This window comes from Didymosphaeria variabile (assembly GCF_027946475.1).
Source record: "Didymosphaeria variabile strain IMI 356815 chromosome Unknown scaffold_8, whole genome shotgun sequence".
Taxonomy (NCBI): Eukaryota; Fungi; Ascomycota; class Dothideomycetes; order Pleosporales; family Didymosphaeriaceae; genus Didymosphaeria; species Didymosphaeria variabile.
The window spans coordinates 2,058,665-2,083,917 of NW_026611627.1; the positions used below are offsets into that span (position 1 = coordinate 2,058,665).

The 25,253-nt window shown below is 53.1% G+C and overlaps 10 protein-coding genes across 10 annotated transcripts; 8 read left to right on the forward strand and 2 right to left on the reverse strand.

Annotated features, from left to right (window-relative positions):
* Nucleotides 1-85: 85 nt before the first annotated feature.
* ACP2 (mitochondrial acyl carrier protein) lies at nt 86-750 on the forward strand (the record flags this gene model as incomplete). The annotated part of the gene is made up of 5 exons (XM_056219658.1): nt 86-310; nt 359-376; nt 427-507; nt 564-612; nt 662-750. The coding sequence occupies 5 exons, from the start codon at nt 86-88 to the stop codon at nt 748-750; spliced, it is 462 nt and encodes a 153-aa protein (XP_056066785.1).
* Nucleotides 751-1,252: 502 nt separating this feature from the next.
* Nucleotides 1,253-2,467, forward strand: VPS74 (Vacuolar protein sorting-associated protein 74; the record flags this gene model as incomplete). The annotated part of the gene is made up of 4 exons (XM_056219659.1): nt 1,253-1,516; nt 1,566-1,812; nt 1,873-2,366; nt 2,417-2,467. 4 exons carry the CDS (start codon nt 1,253-1,255, stop codon nt 2,465-2,467), a joined length of 1,056 nt encoding a protein of 351 aa, XP_056066786.1.
* A 2,475-nt stretch (nt 2,468-4,942) lies between these two features.
* SNF5 (SWI/SNF chromatin-remodeling complex subunit) lies at nt 4,943-7,388 on the forward strand (the record flags this gene model as incomplete). The annotated part of the gene is made up of 2 exons (XM_056219660.1): nt 4,943-7,027; nt 7,077-7,388. 2 exons carry the CDS (start codon nt 4,943-4,945, stop codon nt 7,386-7,388), a joined length of 2,397 nt encoding a protein of 798 aa, XP_056066787.1.
* A 556-nt stretch (nt 7,389-7,944) lies between these two features.
* On the forward strand, nt 7,945-8,990 carry N0V89_010922 (uncharacterized protein; the record flags this gene model as incomplete). Its single annotated transcript, XM_056219661.1, has 2 exons — nt 7,945-8,068; nt 8,209-8,990. The coding sequence occupies 2 exons, from the start codon at nt 7,945-7,947 to the stop codon at nt 8,988-8,990; spliced, it is 906 nt and encodes a 301-aa protein (XP_056066788.1).
* A 335-nt stretch (nt 8,991-9,325) lies between these two features.
* Nucleotides 9,326-11,112, forward strand: N0V89_010923 (uncharacterized protein; the record flags this gene model as incomplete). The annotated part of the gene is made up of 5 exons (XM_056219662.1): nt 9,326-9,350; nt 9,467-9,550; nt 9,605-10,516; nt 10,569-10,698; nt 11,022-11,112. The coding sequence occupies 5 exons, from the start codon at nt 9,326-9,328 to the stop codon at nt 11,110-11,112; spliced, it is 1,242 nt and encodes a 413-aa protein (XP_056066789.1).
* Nucleotides 11,113-12,490: 1,378 nt separating this feature from the next.
* Nucleotides 12,491-16,220, forward strand: N0V89_010924 (uncharacterized protein; the record flags this gene model as incomplete). Its single annotated transcript, XM_056219663.1, has 6 exons — nt 12,491-14,400; nt 14,591-14,681; nt 15,031-15,188; nt 15,240-15,788; nt 15,843-16,029; nt 16,089-16,220. The coding sequence occupies 6 exons, from the start codon at nt 12,491-12,493 to the stop codon at nt 16,218-16,220; spliced, it is 3,027 nt and encodes a 1,008-aa protein (XP_056066790.1).
* A 1,697-nt stretch (nt 16,221-17,917) lies between these two features.
* N0V89_010925 (uncharacterized protein) lies at nt 17,918-19,749 on the reverse strand (the record flags this gene model as incomplete). The annotated part of the gene is made up of 3 exons (XM_056219664.1): nt 17,918-18,044; nt 18,099-18,827; nt 18,878-19,749. 3 exons carry the CDS (start codon nt 19,747-19,749, stop codon nt 17,918-17,920), a joined length of 1,728 nt encoding a protein of 575 aa, XP_056066791.1.
* A 624-nt stretch (nt 19,750-20,373) lies between these two features.
* N0V89_010926 (uncharacterized protein) lies at nt 20,374-20,637 on the forward strand (the record flags this gene model as incomplete). Its single annotated transcript, XM_056219665.1, has 2 exons — nt 20,374-20,444; nt 20,517-20,637. 2 exons carry the CDS (start codon nt 20,374-20,376, stop codon nt 20,635-20,637), a joined length of 192 nt encoding a protein of 63 aa, XP_056066792.1.
* A 746-nt stretch (nt 20,638-21,383) lies between these two features.
* On the reverse strand, nt 21,384-21,842 carry N0V89_010927 (uncharacterized protein; the record flags this gene model as incomplete). Its single annotated transcript, XM_056219666.1, has 2 exons — nt 21,384-21,753; nt 21,838-21,842. 2 exons carry the CDS (start codon nt 21,840-21,842, stop codon nt 21,384-21,386), a joined length of 375 nt encoding a protein of 124 aa, XP_056066793.1.
* A 274-nt stretch (nt 21,843-22,116) lies between these two features.
* Nucleotides 22,117-24,726, forward strand: N0V89_010928 (uncharacterized protein; the record flags this gene model as incomplete). The annotated part of the gene is made up of 2 exons (XM_056219667.1): nt 22,117-22,180; nt 22,235-24,726. The coding sequence occupies 2 exons, from the start codon at nt 22,117-22,119 to the stop codon at nt 24,724-24,726; spliced, it is 2,556 nt and encodes an 851-aa protein (XP_056066794.1).
* Between the last annotated feature and the right edge of the window lie 527 nt (nt 24,727-25,253).

The window sequence follows — 25,253 nt, forward strand, 5'->3', positions numbered from 1 at the left end:
CTTTGAGCTAACGAAGGACCGAGCATCAACTCTGTCCACCTCAGTCTCGACATCCTCCGCCCCAACACCTGCAACACCCTCCACAATGTTCCGCACTGCTCTCGTCAGGTCCGCAAGGCAAGCCGTCCGTGCCGCCCCCCGGTGGCAGGCGCCAATTGCTCGTCCCGTTGCGCGAAGCTCCCTGTTCCTGGCAAAGCAGACCGCTCCTTCCGCGCGCTTCCAGGCTGTCCGATGCTACGCCTCGTCAACCGGCCTATCGAAGGATGAGGTCGAGGGCAGGATAATGGATCTGTTGAAGAACTTTGACAAGGTAACGGTGCTTTGATGGCTTGCGAGAGCTTTGGCTAATTCGCGATAGGTCACCGATACCTCGAAGGTATACAGCACAACATTATAGCAAGTCGCACAGTAACTCACACAATCCAGTTGAATGGCGAGTCGCACTTCCACAACGACCTCGGGTTGGACAGTCTCGACACCGTAGAGGTGGTTATGGCGATTGAGGAGGTTAGTGGAGGAGCAGGAACATATTTTGCGAATCAATGGATCTGACGGCGTCACAGGAATTCAGCATTGAGATCCCGGACAAGGAGGCGGATGCTATCCACAGCGGTAGGTCAATTGGCCCCGTGTGGCCAAGCCAGTGCTGATGATATCACAGTCAAGCAAGCAGTCGACTACATCCTGGCCCAGCCCGATGGTAAGAAGGCCCAACCAGGTTCGAACCAGATACTGGATTGCAGTGGCTAACTGAGTGCAGCGCACTAAACCAAAGAGGTCGAGTGGGTCGCAATATATCGAGGACATGGCTAGGAATTGGGTGGGCGGAGGCTGCCCTGGCGTTGCTATATATATTCCTCCGCATGTATAACAGTCGCCTGGAAGGCATCTTTTGTATTTCGTGATAGAAAATGGATGCTACCCACTTCTCCACCTTGCAGCGCAGCAGCTGGCGGTGCGCGTGCTTGCGCGTTCAAAAGATTTGGGCGCGCTAAGACCGTCGTGTCGAATCCCACCTAGGCACGTCTGCTCCTCCGTGACACAGCCCCGATTAAACACATTTGCATCTTCCCTCTCTGCTCACAACAAAGTCCGCTCGCTCCCACTGCACCCGCCGTGTCGCGTCCGGCCAAAGCTTTCCTCGATACATATGCAGCCCTAGCGACGACCCCTGCGCCTCAGAGGAGCCTCACCCCCAACGCACCCTAACAAAGGCTCCGACCACCCCCGCCCGTCTCACGCAAACCACCTGATGGCTACCACGACGTCTGGCCTGACCCGCCGGAGAGGAGGAGGTGCGGCTACCGGCAATGGCGACGACGAATCCAGCCGCGTCTCCAGCCCCGTGCCGAAGCGCAACGACGACCGCACGCCCGAGACCTCCTACGAGAACTCAGCCAATGGCCACAAGATCGCATACGACCCGCGGGACATTAGCGAAAATGCAGAGCGAAGCAAGCAGCCCAAGCTGACGTTGATGGAGGAGGTGATTCTTATGGGACTCAAGGACAAGCAGGTGCGCGCAGGCAGACGCTGCGGCGGACCATGGGCTGACCATGGAACAGGGATACCTATCATTCTGGAACGACAACATTTCATACGCATTGCGAGGATGCATAGTCATAGAGCTGGCCTTCCGTGGCCGCATCAGCATGCAAAAGGACTCGTCGCGACGGAGGTTTCCTCTCGCAGACCGGGTAATCGAGGTCGTCGACGACAAACTCACAGGCGAGGTGCTGCTGGACGAGGCACTGAAGATGATGAATACCAGCGAGAAGATGAGCGTAAATTCGTGGATTGATCTCATGAGCGGTATGTGACTATGTTGCCGGCGACCCAAAGTTGGCACGCGGACGCTGACATGCGGTGTAGGAGAGACTTGGAACCTTATGAAGATCGGATACCAGCTTAAACAGGTGCGCGAGCGCTTGTGCAAGGGCCTTGTCGATAAGGGCATCCTGCGCACGGAGAAGAAGAACTTCCTCCTCTTCGACATGGCCACACACCCGGTTGCAGATGGAGGCGCAAAGGAAGAGATCAGGCGACGGGTCCGGAACGTCCTGACCAGTCGGACCGTTGTTCTGGGTGCGAGCCAGTTCCTCCCTGAGGAGCTAGAGTTCAGATACCTGCGGACGATTGTCATGGTCTGCGCTGCTTATGCTGCGAATGTTCTGGAGAACGCCCTGACCACGCTTGGGCATGAGGCAAGGGAGCGCGCTTTTGCTCAGGTCGACGAGTTACTTGCAGAGTACTCACAATGGCCATTCGCAAGACGGGCGGGTGGCTCTGGTGGCGTCGGCGCAAACTTGGGCCAAGTCATCAATGACGAGGTCAACAACGCCAAGGATAGGGAGTTGCAGCTAGAGGTGAACTTTGGCCCTTCACCGTACGTTGACATTACTAACAGTGACTATAGGTGGTTGCGGCGTGCTTGAGCGTTTTCACAAGGCTTGACTCGCTCCTTTAAGCCTGTTCTCCTCAGATGCTGACCAATTACCAAGAATATCAGGAGCTTTAGGCATGATCAAGAACGATATCCGGTCACTAAAATGATGATCTCACTTTATAAAGGCACAATGCGGCGAGCGATTGGGCGTGCAGGGACCTGGATGAGAAACCGGTCATGTCATTCTCGTTATCAATTCGTATCTCTAGCGTTTTCTTTGATGGCACTGGGTTGATCGATTGACGAAAGGGATCGATATCGGGCAACGGCGTCTTTCGGGCCATAACAGTATCACGCTTCCTATGGGTGTATCCGGATGCAAGCGGAATTCTGTTCTGTATTTCCCTGGCTGGACTAATGTTACAATTTGGAATATGTGTGAGCCTCTATCCCCAGAGCGGACCCCCATACTGTTACGAAGAAGTGCTTTTGTTTCTTTGCCACAGCAGGGCATATGATCGAGTACCCGACTGCTTCCTAATTCTGAGCAGTTGCAGCCTCTATTTGGCCTCTAATTGGGTGGAAGACTGCTGGTCGAAACGCTGCTATGAGCTCGCTGAGCTTGCGAAATTTTGTCACAAGAAACCATTGTAGCACGCTAAGTAGCACATGTTTAGTTGTTCTGGACCTTGACTGCCCTGCTCATCCTGTGACTGTGCCACAAGCCTAGCCAGTACCGCATGGACAAGAGAACGTCGAATTCCTAAGATGATGTGCCGCTCCAAATTGCCAAGCAGACCTGCAGTATTTCAGCGCTTCCTCTTCAATTTCCGGAATCCTTACAAGCCAGACATTACATACTCAATACTTCATCTTATTCGAACCAATTATATCCAACCGTTCCGTCACATTCATACAAATACTTTCCAGACCAACCTTTCCGAGTATAAAAACTGGCCGACAATGGGAACAGCTTCCCAAGTGAAGCTGATCACCAACCCAAGTGAAGCTGATCACCAACCCAACATTGGTGGTATAGGCCTCGCCGTCCAAGGTGCAGACGACAGCAAGATAAGAGGCTTCATACCACGACAAATGGAAGACATATAGATGTGCGTTTCTGATGAGCCTGACAGTCAAGAAACACGGTCCTTCATACAGGCAGGAGCCGGACAGGTGAAGAGCAAGTTTCATTGACTATCGTTACTAGCGACGGTGGCGAAAGGCCCAAGATTGAAAAGCTTACTTGGGGAATAAACCATGATGACATGAGCAAAGAGAGGCGTAAGCAATGGCAGTCAATGTTCACAAGCACTTTTTCAATTGCAATTTGCAGAATGCATGAGGAAAGATCTGACGATACTGGGTTATATCTTCATTGATTGAGGAGCAATACATATGAAAGACCCTGAATATTCTTAGTAGTAACAGACTGCTTTGATGAATATTCCACATGTGAAGGTGTCATGTCTTCCACTATACGTGGCAAGCTCCTTATCACTATAACAGTTCAGACAGGTGAATTCAATAGCATCAAGCGGTCACATTGTAACTCGCGCTCTCTATTCGAGGTCACTATACACGAATGTCCAGCGCCATTGCCCCTACAACGAGTGGTAATCCTCATGATGTTCTCTATCACAACCATTTCCTAAAACCTTAGCTATAGGTGACATCAATAACATTTCTTCCTTACTTAGGTAACAACAAACATAGGGGGTGAGCGTAACCCTGGTAGAGTATAGCTACTTAGCGGGTTGCTAAGACATCTTGGACCGTTCTACTCTCCTAGTAATGGAGCGTGTCGCATGTAGTTGGGTTTAGACTTCACAGGTAAGCTCGGCCAGGCCACCCGTGGAGCCTTGGAGGCACGCATGTCACGTGAGTGGCGCTGCGCGGGCGGTTGCTCGCAGCTCGACAAACTCTCCGATAAACAAAAGCGTACCTGGATCCTTGGCAGAAGCGTACAGATCTGGCGATCCGGAGAAAAGAAGACTGGGAACGACCTCAGACCCGCAGCTGTCAGGAAGCGCTCCAGGGCTGTATGGGGCAAATTCGGTCTGGGCGCTGAAAACGAGGGTAGCGCCGTAGCGGCGCATTCTGCCTGCTGGCTTCCTCCACTCTACAGACCGCATTCCGAGCAAATAAGCCGCCCGCGCCCGAACGGCGCCCGGCACTTGTAGCCCAAGGAAGCTTTTCCGGAGAAGCCAATATTCCGCCTGCTGAGCCGCTCTCGCGCGCGTCTGCTTGCCCCGAACTCGTGACCTCAGGCTCCGATCGGCACCATCTACCTACCCACCCTCAGCCAAACAGAGGCCCAGCCCCAGGACGCGCAATTTGCATGACCCATCGGTATGTGCACCCTCTGTTTCCTTGACTTGCGCTCGCGCTGCCCTGGTGATGCGCGACGTTGTCGCTGCTGTCGCGCTGGTCTCTCTGCGCAGCCCCTGTCGGCGCCATCATGGCCCTGCGCTCCTGTACGCTAACCCACCGTGCCTCACAGCCGCCACGAGTCGCGGGTTCCTCCCTCATCGCTCGCTGACCTGAAGGCTCGATATGCCCTCCACTTCGACCGAGTCCCCTCCCGACGCGTCTCCCGCACAGAATGGCGTGAACGCCGTCCAGCAGCCCGACGTGCCGACTGCCGCCCATGGTCCCGCGTCCGATGAGAACGGTGCAATTCGCGAAGGAAAATTGAAGGCCAAAGCAGTCCTCGCAGCCTCGGGCGTGCAGATGGACGCGACTACTACGGAGAAGCAAGAGGGGCGGACTGAGATGGGCACACCGGCGCAGGGCGAACGGGTCAATGGCGCGTCGCCGAGTCGCAAACGGTCGCGCTCCGGCTCGCGCAAACCATCACAAACTCCCACGCGCGAGGCCCCCATGAACGAGCAAAAGCAAAAGGCTCTGCTGGATCAAATGATCCAGCGCGACCTGAGGGGCGCGTCATACGTGTTGGAGAAACGGGCCCTCGGCAAGGTTGCTACCGACGAACTCATGGACGAGATCAAGTATTACCAGGAAGTACGCGCGCACAATCCGGCGCTTGTTTTCGGCCCTGGATACAGAGGTTACGGCAATGGCATCACTGAACTCCCTCCAGTCCAAGGGTTCGCCCTCAAGTACCCCGCGCATTGCAAACCACCGGCAAACCGTAGAGCAAGACGACTGCCGCTGATGAAGGGGAAGGTCGAGCTCCAATCAGATGTCGTAGAAGAGCTAATTCCTGTACGGTTGGACATTGAGCTGGACAAGATAAAGCTGCGAGATACTTTCACATGGAACTTGCATGACCGGTACACTACTTCACAGCTATTCGCTGAGCATCTAGTCGAGGATTTTCGAGTTCCTCTCGAGATACGGGAGCCCGTGAAGCAGCAGGTCAACCGCGAGATCCAAGAGCAGATCCAGGACTTTTACCCGCATGCCTTTTTCGACGATGACGCGCTTGATCTGACTCTACCGTACGCTGCGTACAAAAACGACGAAATGCGGATATTGATCAAGCTGAACATCGCGATTGGACAGCACACACTTGTGGATCAATTCGAATGGGAGATCAACAACCCGCACAATTCACCAGAGGAATTTGCGAGACAGACTGCGGCTGACCTTTCGTTGTCTGGAGAATTCACAACAGCTATCGCACATTCGATACGAGAGCAATGTCAGATGTTCACGAAGAGCCTGTACATCACTGGCCATCCATTTGACGGGCGGCCCGTTGAAGATACGGACATCCGAGACAACTTCCTACCTTCCCCCATCCCATCCGTCTTCCGACCGATGCAGTCCGCAAAGGACTTCTCCCCATATCTTTACGAATTGAGCGAGGCTGAGCTGGAGAGGGCCGAACTTTCTATCATGCGCGAGCAGCGGCGGCAGAAACGTTCGGTGAACCGGCGCGGAGGACCAGCGTTGCCAGACCTCAAGGACAGGCAACGTACTGTCCGCACTCTAATCGTCTCGTCTGTTCTGCCTGGTGCTGCCGAGACCATCGAAGAGAGCCAACTCTTCAAGGCTGTGCGGAAGGCTAGGGAACGTCGCCGCGGCATGGACGATGATTCGGACGAGTCAGAGAGCGACGACTCTGCCCCAGAATCTCCTGCACCTTCCATGTTGACTGGTGGGACGGCACGAACACGAGGCATGCGCGGAGCGGCCACTGCAGCGCAAGCGGCGATGCGCTCGGCCATGGGACGGTCAATGACGCCTGAGATTTCTGCTCTACAACAAAGTCAGCATGAGTCTAGAACAGCGAGACAACTACGATACGATGCGCGCGATGAGAGTGTGGCATCAGAACCTAACAGGCTGATTGTCAAGCTCAAGATATCACCAGCCAAATTCCGGGAATATCTGCGGAACCCGAAAGCTTACCTCCAGAAGCCTACGTCAACACCACTGATGGCACATACACCCACGCCTGCCCGTAGCACACCCGGTGCGAATTCGATGCCACCACCTCCTTCACCCGCTGCGCCACCCCGTACTACTCCTGCCCCTGCAGCTTCGTCGGTTGCGACTTCGCCTCAGCCGCCCTCTACCCCAACTCCGACCTCGCAATCGAACCAAAAATGGAATTATCATCCTGATGGTCGAGCGGACGCGCCGTGGCCGATGCTACAAGGGGCGCAACCTGTAAGTTACGAACCATATGAACACAGATTCTAGAAACTCATCAACCCAGGCTCCCCCACCTCCATGGCTACAGGAAGCACTCAAGGAGCTGAAGCAAAAGAACCCTGGCGATCGTTTCGAAGCGACCATGCGATATAGTATCATTGACCAGAACACTCTGCAAAGTGTCAAGCCTGACTCATTCGCGGCATCAGGATCGCTGCCTCCGGGCCATAAAGCACAATTCGTTCCTAAAATCCGTTGCCTGGATTGTCCCGGCAAATTGTACAATTCTGGTCCGGGGCAGACGGTCGGCAACTTTCAGACACATTTTAACAACAAGCTGCACAAGCAGAACGTTGAGAAGCGCAATGGACCATGAGCTGGAAGGTCTTCGTCGAAGCGTTATGGCTACTTTGGATCGACTTTGGCTTGGATCATCTACCTGCAGGCGTTCTTATGTAAATGAAGAAGATCCATCCGCGCTATTTGTACAAACAAGAAATCACTTACCATTCTTAAAGCGGTTTTATCTCGGTCAATCGTCGTTTTGCACTGAACTGCAGGGTATTTGCTGGAGAGGATCAAGGACGAACGTGGGCGTGGGTTGACGTTTTCATTTGCCAAGCAAGATCCGCGACCAAGGTGCGGACGGAATTGGAAAGTGGCTAGATCTCCAATACTTCTTGGATCACATGTGGGCGTAGTATTCCCATCGTATGGTGGGAAGTTAATCGGCAATTAGCATAGCGCCCTCGGTGCTGCGGTTCCCTGCATTGCATGGGGGCGCGGGTCGACTCTCAATTCATGATTATGTTTATATTAAGGCTGGTGCTTTGACCGACGCGAGGTTCGGTATCCGTTCCACCTCGGTGTGCCTTGATGACTACGTCTGATCTCTTGAGCTTCGATTCAGACAACAGGAAACACCTTTTAAGATGCTTCCGTTCTTCTTCAATGGCCTGCTCCTTACAGGAGCATTCATCATGAGGGTACAGGCGGACATCCCAATCCGCATCATCTCGCACAACATCCGATACGCTACAACGAGTCCGTTCACCGGTAGGTTTCTTCCACAAATGAGAATCAGGTCGTAGAGGGAAAGCGCTTTCATTGAGAGCAAGTACCATTCTTCGCTCTCACCTTTGTGTCATGCCTGGCAAAAGCTTCATTGCTACGATCTTTGACTTACCTACAAACAGGAGAGAAGCCATGGACGGACCGCAAAGCGCTATTAATCAATGAGCTGAAGTACGACACGCTGTACAACGCCGAGGCATTTGTGTGCTTGCAGGAGGTGCTGAATGCTCAATTGACAGATGTTATGGGTGGGCTGGGCTCGGACTGGGATTACATCGGAGTGGGTCGCGACGATGGAAAGAAAGCTGGAGAGTACAGTCCGATCATCTTCCGGAAGGCAGTATGGGAGGTCGACACATGGAAGACTGTCTGGCTGAGCGAAACACCCGACAAGCCAGGAAGCAAGGGCTGGGACGCCGCCTCCGTCCGTATTGTTACGGTCGGCACGTTCGTTCACCAACCCTCTAAGCAGAAGGTTGTTGGAATGTGCACCCATCTTGATGACCAGGGCGCAACCTCCCGCACCGAGTCTGCAAAGCTCATTCTCAAGGTTGCTAACGAGACCATTCACAACTCTACTGCTTCCACGCCTCTGCCTGTGTTCCTCGGCGGCGACCTCAACTCTGAACCATCTGGGTCGGCATACCAGATACTGAATGGGAAGAATTCGGCATTGCAAGTGGTTAAAGAGATGGCGCCATGGAGGTACGGAAATGTAAAGACATTCACCGGTTTTCAAGAGAGTGACGCGAAGACGGAGCTTGATCATGTGTTTGTGAATCGCAGAGCGGGAACATGGGAGGCGAAGGGGTTTGCTGTACTGCCAAACAAGTTTGACGATTTGATATACGCCAGTGATCACAGGGCTGTAGTCGGAGATGTTGTGTTGAAGGTGCAGACATGATCTCAGTGCTGCCGTGGGAGGATTGGCCGGTGATTGCAAGTCCTAGAAAGTTTGCTATTGCACGCTCCCTAGCATCTAAACTTCGTAACATGTTCTTGTATGCGGGATTGATAGAAGCTCGACTGACGAGCTAAACACTTCCACATTTCGAATGTACACAATGGATGAAAACGGTCATGGCGTAGATTCACTACGTGACTACGTAGTTGCTGCTAGTGGAGCGTTAAGCGACTCGAGCCCCGCAGAGGGGCAACGACAAAACAAGCAGTGCGAGGGAAACGACACCTCAAACCCAACTCCGCACCTTGGTCCACCGCGCTCATTACACCATCAAGATGGCCGAGGACACCGCTACCGTCGGTAAGACGCCCAATTCTTTCGAACCAAGTCGCGCAATGGTTGTCATTTCGTTACGACGTCTCGCGCGGCTACTCCATTGATCGATGAGCCGTGTGCTAACTGTGTGCGCCTGCTAGATTACACACTCGCGAACCCCGATACCTTGACCAAGTACAAGACGGCCGCTACAATCGCCGAGAAGGTCCTCAAAGAAGTCTCAGGTGCGTCGGAGTAGCGCACAGGCGCATCACATGCGGTGAGCTGACCAGCTGCAGGATGGATCAAAGCGGACGCCAACATCATCGAGCTATGCGATCGCGGCGACAAGCTGCTAGAGGAAGAGACGGCTAAGGTGTACAAGGGCAAGAAGATCTCTAAGGGCATTGGGCACTGCACCACCATCTCCCCGAGCTCCTACATCACCCCGTACACGCCTCTGAAGTCTGACGTCGAAGAAGCCGCAACTACCCTGAAGGAGGGTGAGGTCGTCAAGATCCAGCTCGGTGCTCAGATCGATGGCTTCCCCGCCATTGTTTGTGACTCTGTCCTGGTCGGTGGTTCTGACGAGGTCAGCGGCCGTGAAGCAGACCTCTTCCTGGCCACCCACTACGCGAACGAACTGCTCTTGAGGCTTATGGTCCCTCCCAGCGTTGCCCCCACTACTGGTACTGAGGAAGAGCAGAAAAAGGCGGCTGCACGGAAGCCCTACACTCAGTCCCAGATCACCCAACTGCTCGAGAAGGTCACCTCTGCTTACGATACCAACCTCGTCGAAAGCACCACTATCTGGCTGTTCGAGCACAACGAGATCGAAGCTAAGAAAAAGATCATCTTGGCACCTGGCGAAGGCGTCAAAGGGGAAGGTCTTCCGGAAGTGGGTGAGGTATGGGGTGTAGAAATGGGTGTCAGCTTGGGCTCTGGCAAGGTCAAGACCGTTGATAACAAGCGTACAACTCTTCACCGCCGTACCGATCAGCGATATGCCCTGAAGCGTCCGACCTCTAGAGCGCTGTTGTCCGAGGTCACGAAGAAGTTCGGCACGTTCCCTTTCAGCTTGAGGCAGCTTGAAGATGAGAAGGCTGCCAAGGTCGGAGTCATCGAGTGCGTGCGTGGTGGTGTACTTCGCCAGTACGAGGTTGTTGCCGACAAGAACAACGAGCCCGTTGCTAGACTGTTCTCCACTATCGGTACTTTGCGCCCTACCACTCGGGTGTGCTCCGAAACTGACTGAGTCAATAGCTGTCACCAAGAACGGCATCACACGTCTTGCCCAGCCGCCCGCAGTTGACGTGTCTAAGTACAAGACCGACAAGAAGATCACCGACGAGGAAATCCTCAAGATCCTCGAGCAGCCCATCGGCAAGACTTCGTAAGTAATACCTTACCCTCAAGCTATGAGTTGGGAAAGAAGCTCTTCTCGAGCGGGCGAGGAAGAGGATGACGATCCCTGCTACTATGGCTTCGCCGAATTTCTCGAGGCGTGCAACGGAAGGGTCAACTGAAGTTCCACGAGCGCACCAGTTCTTCACGAGATTCATAATCTGCCTTTACATTGCACATCCTGGAACAATGAGGCTAGAGCATGAGCGTGGCGCGTATTCGATGCTTTTTGTCACCCGTGTCTCGTTCACGCTACACAGCTTGGGATATCCAGCGCCATTGTATACAAGGCTAACCATCACTCAACTTTAGATCCAACAAGAACCGAAAGAAGAAGAAGAAGCCCGCCAAGAAGGCCGCCGCTGCTGATGGTGCTGAGGAGGAGGAGAGCGACGAAGAGTAAACGTGCTTTTCCGCGACATAGGGGATGATCCAGGCCCATGATCAGTCGGACCCGCCAGCCTCCCGATTCAACGCAAGCCATATCACCAGCTGAGGGAATCCTACTACTGGCATCCCTTGGCATACACTCGTAGCGTAGGGTTTCTATCTTCGTTGCATCAAGGGTGGAGCTTAGGCTTCAGTTCGCGGTTGGCCTTCGGGTTGCTATTGTGCTTGTCCATTCTCTGCACTCAGTAGGCATGACGAGTAGGTAGCTGAAAAGCTTAAAATATGAAAAGTACTCTGGCATCATATCTCCCTTTGACAGTGTACGATGGATTGTACAGTGGTGGGGAGCCCCTCCATGGCGAGCCAAGTCTCTGGACATTCGTAGGACGATCGTACTTGTCTTTAGCCAACATCTGCCTCCCAATAGCTGCGTATACACGAGACAGCACAGGCTTTAGGCGATAACTTTCATTTCTCTTTGTGTACGTGTTCAGTCAGTGAAGGGGCGGCACAGTAACGGAAGCGACGATCGGTCTCACCGCGCGACGGCGACGGGTCATGTCCACTGTGCGATCCACGCCCAAAATTACCTAGAGAAGATGCATTCTCAGCCTGCTTCGGCTCGATAATGGACCAAGAGAGGCGTTGGAGACGCCACGGCTGTATCTCCATCGTGCGTTGCTCGTCTCTTGAGGTTGACTGAACTAAAGTTGGCACCTGGGTGCTGCACTGCGCTTTGCTACGTAGGTATAGGTACTATTAATCCTGAAGCAGTGCAGAGGACATGCTCTTTGGCGGACATGTCAGGATAATCTTCGCACACTACGCGTACAGTGACTACAGTATGGGAACCCCTGAGCGTGAGGCTGCTGACTCTTAAGTTGCAAACGTCAGAAGGGAATCTGACGCAAATGACCACTGCTTGTCTTTCTAGAAGCTGCGCGGCGAACCGGCCTCGTATCTTGTGTTGCTGGTGAAAGTGAAGAGCTGCAGGCGGAGTAGTATATAACTGCCGCCGCCTCCCTAGACAACCTCGCCCTGTCTCCTACACCCCACACCCCTCATCATCAAAACTTACTCAAATCGAGTTTTCCACCTCTACCAGTCAAATCCAGCTATTTCCTTTCTTTTCTCTGAGCGCTAGCGACATTTTTCTGGTGTCGTGTTGGTGAAGTAATCAGGACAGGGAGTGCGCGGTCCGTTTTGGCGAGCGAACTCCAAGTTCCGTCCGTCTTTCTACCAGTAACCCAACCTCCTACGCGCGGCGCGACGCACGTAACCTTCTACGCGCTGTCTGCGGCCAAATTTTTCAGATAGCACGCGTGGTAAGTATTAATTAAGCTCCCCCCTCGCGCAGCGCGTCTAACAAGCTTGCAGTGGTCCACGTCGCCATGCCGGCTGTCCGCAAGTCAAAATCGCGAACCAGCACTCCTACCCTCCACGGCAATTCTTCGCCCTACCAGGCGGAACCACGGAAATCAAAGATGCAAAGTTCACTTGACACCTGGGTTGAGCCCGCGCCTCAAAACCCTGCTCCCTCCTTCGAAGAGCACGGCTTCGCGCGACACGGCGTCCTCGAAACCATGGCAGCTCTCGGCGTCCCTCCTACCACCCGCGTCAAGCAGAAGGCCCGCAGCTTGGGTGAATCGCTTGCGAAGGGCCCCCTCCTGGGCAGGAAAGGCGCGGCTTTTGGTGAAGAGGAGGGATCTACCCCGGAATTGACGCCCGCTCCTGAAGTCGAACGCGACGACTCCGAGCGCCTGGAAGAGGACGACGACGTACCAATGCCCTTCCTAGAGCAGGACGAGGATGAGGACGACGACTACATGCCCAAGCCGGGCCCGAAGAAGAAGCTGAAGACTTCACATGGCACCAAAACACCTGTCAGGGGTAAAAGCACTGCGCAAAACAAGCCGGCCAGCAACGCAAAATCACCGGCCAAGAACGGCATGAGCAAGAACACATCCGCGACTCCTGCGCTTGCGGACACACATGGCAACACTCCGGCTCACACCTTGGATGCAGCACTGATGCAGACCATCGAGATCGCGGTCAACGATGCCCATGCTCGTTCTATTAGGGATAATCGACCTAATGTCGGCATCGCTTTGAGGAGAATGTTCAACAGCGGCAAGTCTGATGTGACGCTGGCGCATGCTTTGAACGGAATTATCCATCAGAAAGAGTCGGCCGAGGACTGGTCAAATTTCCGCGGCTTCATCAAGGCAACCAAAAAGACCATTAAGCGCGAGTGGAAAATTCAAAAGGCAGAAGAGGCGGCAAAAGCTAAGAAAACGCACGCTTCGTCCGAGTTCACAGCGCGCGATGAGTTCGATTTGTCCTCACCAGCTGCTGGAGGTGAAGGCGCACCCCACCCCACCAATTTCGAGGTCCAGCCCGCTATTGTTGCATCCTTCACAAAATCCCCTTCACTTGATGCTACTCGATCTCCTGCAGATAGTTCTGATGGTATTGAAGTTGATGGACCAACCCCCCACCCTTTTAGCACTGCCCCGGCCTTCCCGGCAGCTCAAGCATCAACCCCGCCCACTCCTCGGATGGGATCCACGTCGCCTCGTAAACGCACTGCGAACGGCACTCTTGCTCCTAGTAACGAGGCAGATGCCGCCTCTACTGCTGCTCCTACTCCCGTTCCCAAGTCGCCTACCGGCAGTGACTCGGGGCTATCGGAAGTTGACGAGGAAATTCTCCACACAGGACCTCCACAAGCTACCGCTCAGGTAAATGGCAATGGTGCCGCAGCATTCAACAAGAAATTGAAGAACCTCTCGGGACGCGGCGGCAAAAAACAACAGGCTTCTCGGGCCAGCTCCGAAAAGCCGCCCCCCAAACCGCACCGAAAGTTCAAACAGAACGCGCCGCGAACCGCAGAGCAGCTGGTCGAAGAGGCGGAGATCGAGAGGAGGCGACATGAGCTAGCTTACGACCAGCAAAAGCGCTTTGGTGAGCAGCTGTCTGGCTATGCACAAGTGTCCGACATGCGCTTCGACGACGACGAGACAGCATCCATGACAGAGTCCATTGCTGCCATGGGCCCGCCAGGCGACATCAATAGGCCACGAAGAACAGGCCGTCCAACTGCGCGCAACGGCATGTCCATCCAGACCGGCGGCATGAAACGCGGACGGGAGAATTCTATCTTCTCGTCACCGCACCCCGACTCGGCAGCGACCAGCCGACCCTCTACGCCTGCAGCCGTCAGTCACATGCCGAGCAAGCGCTTGAAGTTGAACAACGGCCAGGCTGGGCAGGGAAGCCAGGCAGCGAGAACGAAGAAATCGTAAGTATCCCCCATGTTCGTGTTTTCGGTCATCCTTGTCATGTTGTGTTGGGGTGCTGGACGACGCCAGTACCCGTTTCATGCAGGGATGCGACCATCGACTGAGCAAGCTCAACGTGGTTTCTCGTGTTTGCATCACCTCCACACATTTCTGGATCAATAAAGCAAACTAACGTATTTTCGTGCTTAGGCCGGTCAAGAATCGCGATGGGCCTATTGCCGGAATCCCACATACTGGCGGTGGCGGTTCGAGACAGTCGGGGCCTGATGACAATGACCCAGTAAGTGCAACTCAAATTCCCGCTCCACCCAACCACACCATCTTCCCTCCACCACACAACTCGTCAACAACAACAACCCACCACATCACCCATGATCTTCACGGCAGGCGTCACGCCTCTCACATATCCATACTCGCCTCCGAGTTCAACTTTATCCCCTCCTCTAACACCATGCCAGGACTCGCCACCATCGGAGAGCGATGACCTTTGTTCAGCCTGCAGAGGCTCTGGCGAGTTCGTCTGCTGCGACACTTGTCCACGCGTGTTCCATTTCTTATGCTGCGATCCGCCGCGTCTCGATGCCCCTAGGGGATCTTTCTTCTGCCATGTATGCGCGAAACCTGCCGAGGATCTTCCCATAGACACGCCGTTACGACCGCTTTTCCAGACGCTTGAACACATTAACACGCGCGCGTTCACGCTGCCAGCCGATATACAAAATCACTTTGAGAATGTTGCTGCGCGTCCTGATGGCTCATACCACGAAGACGTCAAGAAGTTCCCTCTGTAAGTGTGACGCATGTTTGCTTGCTGGCGTAATCACTAACAGTGCCGCAGCTCCAAAAACAGTGGCTATGGCTACCAGAAACCTGATTACACAAAGGTTCTTGATGGCGATAAACCAATTTTGTGTGCATCATGCGGACTGACTTCTGGCGGGAAACGCCAGATGCTGAAGTGCGACTACTGCGCGGCTTACTGGCACCTGGACTGTCTGGATCCTCCCATGGCAAATCCACCCCACATCAACCTTGAGTCCTCGCATCGTGACGCGTGGCGATGTCCGCGTCACATTGAGCACGATTTCCGCAGCGGAAATGTTACACAGAATGATATCAACGGCGCACAAGACGATGTCATGGTCGACGCGCCAACTCCTAGGCTTGGCCGGAAGGTGCGCAAGCCTAGGCATCCTCAGGTCATCCAACCTACTTTCTCACGTGGCATTCGCAACAATGGACTGATCGATGTCTTGAACGATCCCGACGACGACACTGATGGCGAGGGTAATTACGTGTTTGGTGGTGAAGAGAAGGACAGTAGCTCGAGCGTCTACCGTGTGCCGGAGAAGGGCCTCATTCTCGATTTTATCGACAAGGTCAAGACGTACGTACCCTCATCTAGCACTAGTTGTCTCTGCAGTACTGACTTATCTCGCAGCGGCCGTATCAACAAGGCGGCAAAGCTTGCGCAGAGCCGTGCGCAGAGCAAGGCATCAAGGCAGAATTTTGCCGCTCGTCCGATCCAGCAACAACAGGCTGCTCTCAACCTGGCGAAACTGGCCAACAAAGAAACGGACATTGGTCTCAATGAGAGCAGCGTCGATGCGCTTATTCTGAGTCTCACGGTAAGCTTCATCCCTTTCTTACCCGGGATGTTTGATCGGCGCTAATACCCGTGAAACAGGCCGAAGCTCCGAAAGACGTCGTCACGGCCATCGACACTGCTGCACCGCCCCCGGTTTCCAACGAGGAACGCGAAATGCTCCTGAAGTTGCAAAAGCTAATCAAGGCTCGTCTTGATGGTGCCACAGCGTGATAGGATCCAGTCAAATAACGAATGCGTTCGCCCTCTGTACCATTGCCGACCTCTTCAGCCCCTCATGTCGCCATCGTGCGCGACAGATCTACTGCTCTCATCGCTTGCCCAAGCTGGTCTCGTGTCTCTCGATCACGGACCCGTATGCCGCACGACCCTTCGACCCCTATATCGTCCGCTCCCAAACGATTTCCTCCTGCGCTCTAACCGAAATCCTCGCCACTAACGCGCCTCGCCCAACCACCTCTTTCCTGGATATGGGTTTATAAAAGCTTTGCTCTTCTTTACGCCCGATGTTCGATCCAATCTCGGCGTCTGCGCGCTCGGCGCTTTCCGTTCCTATATCCCTCTTGAACTTGAACTTCATCGAAAGTTCGATCCAGTGCGTTTGCGCTTGTAACATTTGTTTCCTTATCCTCGGAGACCCCGGATTCATTCTCAGTTTAGACCTGCTATGGCGGTTCTCTTTTTTTGTCGAACCAGAGAGCTCCTGTCGTGCGGCCTCTGCACATCACTGCATAGCGTGGAGTTAGTAGCCTAGCCGGCATTATGGGAACATGCTTATTCGTGGCTTCCGGTGTGGAGCTTTCAGCCTGGCGTTATTACATGACCACTACGAGACCCCTACATTGCTGGTCGAGGGCACTCTATATCATAGTTGGTCGAATTGGTTATTTGTGTTTTTGTTGGGTTATGGTTCACGGGTTGTGCCTGGTGGAAGGACAGACTGCAAAGATTGGGGGCAAGGGGTTTGATTTGCATATCAGTCAGTTTTGTGGAGATGTAGGCTATGAATCAGAGTGGGATTGAAAGTTCGCTATGGTCGGTAGTCGACTAAGTGTGACGATGAGCTAGAGTGACGATGTAAGAGTGCGAGTCGTCTTCTCCGAATGCTTTGAACATGCACCTTACCATGGAGCATCCTTCACACAGGACCCCGAAACTCTGTACTGCGTCTCATCCCAGGACACACAATTTGAGCAAGGCTCTAACATAGCTCGAGACGGTAGCGCTAGCATGGTTTCTGGGCATTTGACGCGCCCACATATTTTCCATCTCTGGTCTTCGCTATATCGCAGAACCATTTTAAGCATCGTTGCACTCCCCAAGTGCTCAGCCTCGGCATACGTCCGGTCAAGACACCACTTATTTCAATACTCGCCACTGGCAACTTACCTTTCATGATGAAAAGCAGCAACGACAATGAGCGGCAGCATCCAGGGAAGGCACAGCTTTAACCGGATCCATATCCACGTCCCTGGGCTGGCGTGAAAGGAAGTGGGGAGTAGCTTGACACGAACCACGCACCTTGTACCAAACAAGCAAGCAGCGCCATGACGAATGCGGTCAACCCGCACCGGTTGCCTGGTGCTGATGCGTGCTGATGCTGCAGAAATAAAGTACGTACGACGAGACAGAGAACATGATACGGCGATGGAGGTAGTGCAAAGGGTGCCATCTGAGTCATGGTGCTATAGGAGGACTGGAGACACAATGTTTCATGGGGCTGATTGGATATGATTCTGATGGATTGGCCACGGGGGAGACTTGTGTGACACCTCTTGAAATAAGCTAGGAGATTTGACGAGCGCTATCCTACGTGGAGAATGCTGCTGTTTCTATGGTCTGGAAGGATCTCACTCGATGCTGGACAAGATCGCAAAGGGACAAAAAGGGAGAAGGACAGAGAAAATTGACTACGGCTTGCAGCGACCGAAGTAGCGCGGGTATAGGCAAGTATCGCGGACAGTGTGCTGCTTGCAGAGCCATGCAAGAAAGCGCTCGAGACCGAGACCGTAGCCGCCATGAGGAGAGCTACCGTACCTATAGACATGTTAGCGAATGTGCACATCGAGACAATATTAATCTCAGACTTACTTCCGCTGATCTGTATACCAGTAGTAACTGGTGGGGTCAATGCCTTCCCTCTTGAAGGCAGCCATCAGCTCCTCGTGCTGGTCAATCCTCATGCTGCCGCCGACGATCTCGCCAACACCGGGCATCAAGCAATCCACACTCTCAGTCACCCGCGGGTCTTCCTTGTCCTTGAGCATGTAAAAGGCCTTAATTTCGGTTGGGAAGTGCGTAAGGAAGATGGGTCGGTTGATGATGTCCGTCATCTTCCGCTCGGCAGCTTCGGCAATGTCATCACCGAATTTGTGAGGCTCGCCGTCCTCGTTCTCAATGTTGTGCTCAACTAGCCAGTTGATAGCTTCGGAGTACTTCATGCGCATGAACGGTCGCTCAGGCATCCGGAACTCGGGGTTGAGGTCCTTCACGTACTGCTCGATGGTTGGGTCCTCCAAGGCGACCTCTAAGACACGACACATAATACTCTCCAGATGTTCGAGCAAGTCGTCGAAATGGACAAAGTCCAGCTCGGCCTCAACGTGAGTATACTCTGCCAAATGCCGTCGGGTCAAGGATTTCTCGGCACGGAAAGACTTCTCGATACAGTAAACATCGCCCATTGACGGCAAGCAGGTCTCGAGGTAGAGTTGTGAGGATTGCGTCAGGAAGGCTTCTTCGTTATAGTACGGGAGGCCGAAAAGAGTGGCACCGCCCTCGACCATGGTCTGCACGAGTGCTGGAGGGCTGACCTTGCGGCTACATTATATTAGCATGAACAGGGGTATCTTAATGAGACCAAAACATACAATCGAAGCTCCTTGTAAGCAACGTGGAAAGCCCACTCAACAGCATCTCGCACAATCAAGACCTTTGATGCTGTCTCGCCACGAAGAGTAAGGTGTCTGAGGTCCAGCAGTGTCGCATGCTCGGTGTCCTTGGAGACACGGTTGGTGATGGCATCGTCGCCGCCAGCTGCCTGCCAGCCGGGATGGATCACGTAGTAATCCGCATGCAATTCCCGGCCGTTGGGTGCGTGTGCTCCTTCTGGAACCTCCCTCAATTCGCCGAGGATCTCCATGCTCGTCTCGCGGGTCAGTGTGAGGGCGTCGTATGTCTTCGCAAGTTGGCCCTGGAGAATGACCTGCATGAAGCCATAGCCATCCCTCAACGTGATAAACATGTTCTCTTTCTGTCTTCGCTCGCGATGTACCCTGCCGAATACGCGCACCCTCGTTCCCATCTTGTCTTTGCCATCGCCTAGCTGAACTTTCTGCGGATCTATCTCATCAAGCTTGATCTTCACGGGTGCAGGCAGGCTCTTGTCCTCCTGCAACGTGATTTTCTTCGCCTCGTCCAGGACCTTGGTGCGATCTGCGAGGACCTTTGCCTGCTGTGCCTCCAGCTCCTGTGCCTTCTCTGCCTTCTTCTTCTGTGCTTTCGCGTAGTTGACGGCCTTCTTCAGAGCAGCTTTGGCGGCAGGTTTCCAGTCCAAACGTGCCGAGGAGTCTGAGCCTTCCGTAACCTCGCCGGTCACACTCTTTCGCGTGAGAAACGTGTGCGACTCGCCGTGGGTGAGGACTGCGAAGCCCAGCGACTTGAAGGGCAGGCTCTCGTCGCCGGTCTGGGTGTCGATGTCCTGGCCGACGTCTTCGTCGATGTAGTATGTGGATTCCGCCATGGCGACTGCAATTGGCGTAGGCGAACGCTGCGCGGGGATTTGAGATGTAGCTGGAGTGTGTTGTTGCTGTTCACGGTTCTGCAAGAAATATGTTAATAGCGCGGGGTGCAGTGCCCCTCGTGTGGCTATTCGAGTGACTCAGCCGGTCCCTCGTGTGTCATTTGTGTTTACGATGAGCTCCGGCGGTCACTATGTATGACTCCTATATTAGACTATATGTATGAAAATTCAAATCTCCCCATTGTTCTTTAAATGCTTCAGAAGTCTCTGGTCGCGTGTGATTTGCATAGCCATCGTGTAGGCCAATGATCGTAACTGTGGCGCACATCTGTGGCGCACGACGTCTTCGAAGACACAGGGTCGAGTACTTCAAGGTATACGAGTCAGAATCGCATTTGTTGAGATCTGCTAAGCACGTGTGAGGAGATCTTTGCAAAGCAACCACGAAGCAAGTGAACGCCTTTCGGAGGTTACCAATGGCATCATTGCTAGGGTCAATTCCGCGCTTACAAACGACAGCCACATGCTTCGTGTTTTGCATCATTTCACGTTTGGACTTCTACACGAAAAATGGTATTTTAACCCTTGAGCATCTATTCAGTAAATATCTAAAACGCAAGCAACATGTCGGAACCCTGGAACTACACCTATATTTCGCCTCTAGAAGGCTATCAAGGCCTCGAGCCGCTGCCAAAGTGAGCAACATCGGGGAAGAATACAGATATGGCATTGTGAATACAAGTGTAGAAGCTCTAATCATGTGACAGTGAGAGAGCAGAAGATGGTAAATCCTTCATCAACCCGCCTGCGGAGAAGAAAAGCGAAGCCTACACCAAGTTCACGTCACCCATCATGAACAGCATACGCGGGGGCTTCGAGTATGTTTAGATCCAGCTTTTCTCATCGCTAGGCTTGCTAAGACTATATAGTATCCATATATATTTTCTCCAGACAAACGCTGGCGAGACCAACTTTGCCAACGAGCTGTGGGAGCGCATACGAAGAGAATGTGAGCATTTACAAACTCATAGATCCAATAGTACAGGTTCTGATACCCATGCAGTTCCTGAACTACGCATCTATAGAGTTTGGGATAAGCCGATCGGTCCGCATCCCCTAGCGATGTTCGAGGTGAACCTATTCACGCCTGGTACGCTGAACTCCATGTGCATTGCATAGTATACACTGATTAATAGCAGAGCAATTCGGTGCCTTCATCCCTTGGCTCGTAATCAATAGAGGACCGCTCTCGGCGCTGATACACCCCAATACTGATGATGAGCTACGGGATCATACGCAGAGAGCAACCTGGATGGGCCAACCTCTGCCTTTATACGTTGGGGGGAATGAGGAAGAAGCAGGGCTGAAAAGACATGGGAATTCCATCTTTGGTTGTAATTGATCTTAAGGTTTGTTTCGCTAGTACTTTCACGTAGTGTAGTATCATGCTGGTTTACTTGCTGCTGTTACCTTGCTGCATTAGCCTTGGCTGTTGCGCCTCCTCAACCTTGATGTTCGGGGCCTATAGCTCTAGGCTGTGGCGAGCATGCTCGGCAAGAAAGCATGCCTCTTTCCCCCTCTAAACCTTCGTCTTCTTCGCTCTCGGAGGTAGTACATATCATTCCGGCACTGCTTCATCCCTTCGTTTCCACCGCACCCTTCTTCTTCTTCTTTCTGTCCTTCTTTCCACGCCTATCTCTCTTCTTCAATCCGCTCATGCCAGCCTTACAGACCTCTGCGTATTGCACAAAAAAGGCGTCTAGCTGATCTGGCTGCACTACCGTTGATAGGCTGGTTCTGGGTATGATGTCCCTGTCCGTTCCACTTCGCTTAGAAGACTTGTTGTTATGCGCCCTGATGAGTATCGGGAGAGGGTTCTCGGGATGTGTATCCCAGAGTGGGTCGTCGGCGACCTTGGTGGGTGTCTGGGGCTGGCTTTCGGTGTCGAAGGCCAAGCGCTTTTGCGAGAGATAGACGGTACCATGGCCCTTTTTTGCGGTTGTACTCAAAGAGATTGTTCAGCTGAGCAAAGAACTATATGCACTGTCAGTGCCGACGCGTTACGGCAGAGTGCAGCAGTATGCATACTTCATCGTTGCTCAAATGCTCCCTGCCCATGGTGGAGTGTAAAAACGTCTGCGCAATATGTGTGCTAGGCGATTGAGTGATGTCTGGGACAGCGCGCGTCCGAGATCGCCAAAGTGCTCACGTGCGCAGAATGTCCAGGTGCCTGGATGAGTCTGGCGATGGTGAATTGGAGGATCGTGTGGGGCTTGGTGTGTGCGGCATTGTGGCGGAGGCGGGGGTCGTTAAAGTCCGCAGCTTGTAACTTTTTTCCATTGGGTCCTCCAACGTTCATTCAAGACAATGCGCCAGCGGCAGTTCAACGGCCCACAGCTGCCCAAGGAGCTTCGCGACCAGTTTGGCGGAGGTAATAGACCGTAAGACTATGTTATTGTTAGACGTGCGTGCTGATTTTGTATAGATCCTGCCAATCGAAGGCGCGGCGGTCATGTGCGCGGCGGCTCGCTGAATCGAACGGATCGTAGGAAAGCAGAGCGGGAGGCGAAAAGGTCACAGAAGCAACAGAAGCCGAGTCATCCTAGGATACACAATGCGCAGTCGAACAAAGGGCACCGTGAGACCAAGCCTAAAGATGAGGAGGACAATATGGATTGGAGCGAGGAGGACGAGCCAGCACCACCTCCGGCACGAACTCCCCAAGTACTAGCTAAGGGTATTCTGAAGAAGACGCAAGTATCTCCTGTCCGCGTTACCGAAGCGTCATCTCCGCCACCCTCTGTTAAGGTATCTCGGGCTGTGAAGGACAAACTCGCACAAGACGACGCGAAAATCGCAGCTTTAGAGAAGAAGCTGGGAATGAAGCGGAAGAAGAAATCAGAGGGAACGGGTGACGGTCTGGACGACATCTTTGATGATTTGGGAGACTTTGGTAGCGACGAAGATGGCCTGAGAGCCAACCCGTCGAAACGAAAACGAGATCAGGATGACGAGTGGTTGGCAAGCAAGCGGCATAAAGCACTTGGCGAACCAGCGCGAACAACACCAGACGAAGTCTCGGATATTGCTGGCTTGGACTCAGATGCTCCAGACTCCAATGAGGAATTAGATATTGAGGGGGACAATGATGGATTAGAAGATTCAGAAGATTCAGAAGAAAACGACGTGGATGGTAGCGGATCAGATTTCGAAGGCTTCGACTCCAAAGAAGACGTGGACGAGGCACCTCGCGTACGAGAAAACCCCTACATCGCGCCAGTACCCGCGGGTGCCACCCCCGCTAGATACATACCCCCAGCGCTACGAGCACCGCCTTCTTCAGATGCCGAAGCCCTTGCTCGACTACGTAGGCAAACTCAAGGTCTCCTCAACAGGCTCTCTGACGCCAACATGATGTCGATCCTGAAAGACATCGAGAAACTTTACCAGAACAACCCCCGTGGCTATGTTACCTCTACCCTTGTAGATAGTCTTATTGGCATCCTTGCAGACCCGACAACGTTGATCGACACATTCCTGATCCTGCATGCTGGCTTTATAGCGGCCCTATATAAGGTCATCGGTCCAGATTTTGGTGCCCAGATGTTGGAGCGTATAATACTTGACTTTGACCGACAGTATCAACCCAACAAGGAGGGCACGGGAAAGCAAACTACCAATCTTATTTCCGTCTTAGCTGAGTTGTATTGCTTTCAAGTGGTTGGATGCAAGGTAATCTTCGACTACATCAAGCTTTTCCTTGACGAGCTCTCGAGTATTAACACGGAACTGCTGCTTCGGATAGTGCGGGTGTCAGGCTCACAGCTCCGGCAAGACGACCCTTCTTCGCTCAAAGATATTGTCATACTGCTCCAGAAGTCCGTGGCCAGGGTGGGCGAGAAGAATTTACCCGTACGAACGAAATTTATGATCGAGACCATCAACGATCTCAAGAATAATCGTATGAAGACAGGTGTCGCGGCTTCGGCCATAGTGCGCGAACATACCATCAGTATGAAGAAGCAGCTGGGAACCCTCAATACGAGGAACTTGAAAGGCAGTGAGCCTTTGCGAATAGGTCTGGCTGACATTAGGGACACCGACAAGAAGGGCAAGTGGTGGCTCGTAGGAGCAAGCTGGCGGAGCAACATGGCTGAGAAACCCCAGGAACCAAAAAGTCAGAAAGATGAAGATGAGAATGAGCAAGTCGATGGTGAGGTTAACGGGGACGATGGCGAAGTTGATCTCTTGCAACTTGCCAAAGAACAACGTATGAATACGAATGTCCGTCGAGCCATCTTCGTAACGGTCATGTCGTCTAGCGACTACAAGGACGCGCATATTCGCCTGTTAAAGCTCAGGCTAAAGAAAGCAGAAGAAATGGAGATACCTCGGGTTATCTTGCATTGCGCAGGCTGTGAAGATGTATACAACCCCTACTACACCGCCCTGGCACGGAAGTTTTGCACTGATCACAAGTCGCGGAAGTCTTTCCACTTTGCGTTGTGGGATATTTTCAGAAAGCTAGGGGAAAAGAAACCTGACGACGATGCATCGGATGACGAAGAGGACTTGGAAAGCGACATGTCTCTACGCCGCATCGTCACGCTCGGCAAGCTCTACGGCACGCTCATCGCCAATGGCGATCTAGCCATCGTTGGTCTGAAAACGCTCAATTTCCCGTACTTGAAACCGAAAACGAAGACACTGATTGAAGTACTTCTTGTGACGATCATACTGGAATCACAGAAGGGTCACAAGGGCAAGCGCAACGAGAAGGCACTGCTGAATATCTTCGTCAACGTGGATGCGGTTCCAGAGATGGTTACTGGCTTACAATATTTCCTGAAGAAAGTTGTCAGTAAGACGGAAATCACGGCGAATAACAAGGAGAAAGACACGGTAAAATGGGCATGTAAGATCATCATGGGGATGCTGGAGCGTTTGATGGCGACGACCACGCTCGAGGAGGATTGATGGAGGGCAGAGGACCTTTTGTGACGAGGGTTGTGTATAGTGTACTTCGAAGTAACACAACTGCAATTCGGATTGCACGAGCTCGCCGCGATAAATCAACGGTGTAACGAGAGTCTGCATAGTAGGTTTGACGGGACAGTCGGAAGGCTCAATTCAACGGTGACTCTCGTGTCTTAGAGGAACGCATTTGACTTGTAGACATGGAAGCGATTGCAATCGAAACCGCTACCTCGGTATCACTGGCAAGGTCGCGACGACTTAGTACACGAAGCATTTTCGACATTGTCATGCACTACCCATCGCGGGAAGCACTATCTACTGTGGGTAACCGCGATTTGCATTGAACAGTTCGCCTCCCGCGCGGTTCTAGCGAAGGCTGTAGGATCGATCGCGTCAACGAGGCGGTCATCTGACGTATCATCTACCTAAGGTACCAGGTTCGGGGCCAAGGTAACCGCCGATGCTAAACAGCGAATGTATCGAGGGGAAAGCGTCATCGGAACAGCGCGGTGGCTTCGTGCAGCTTG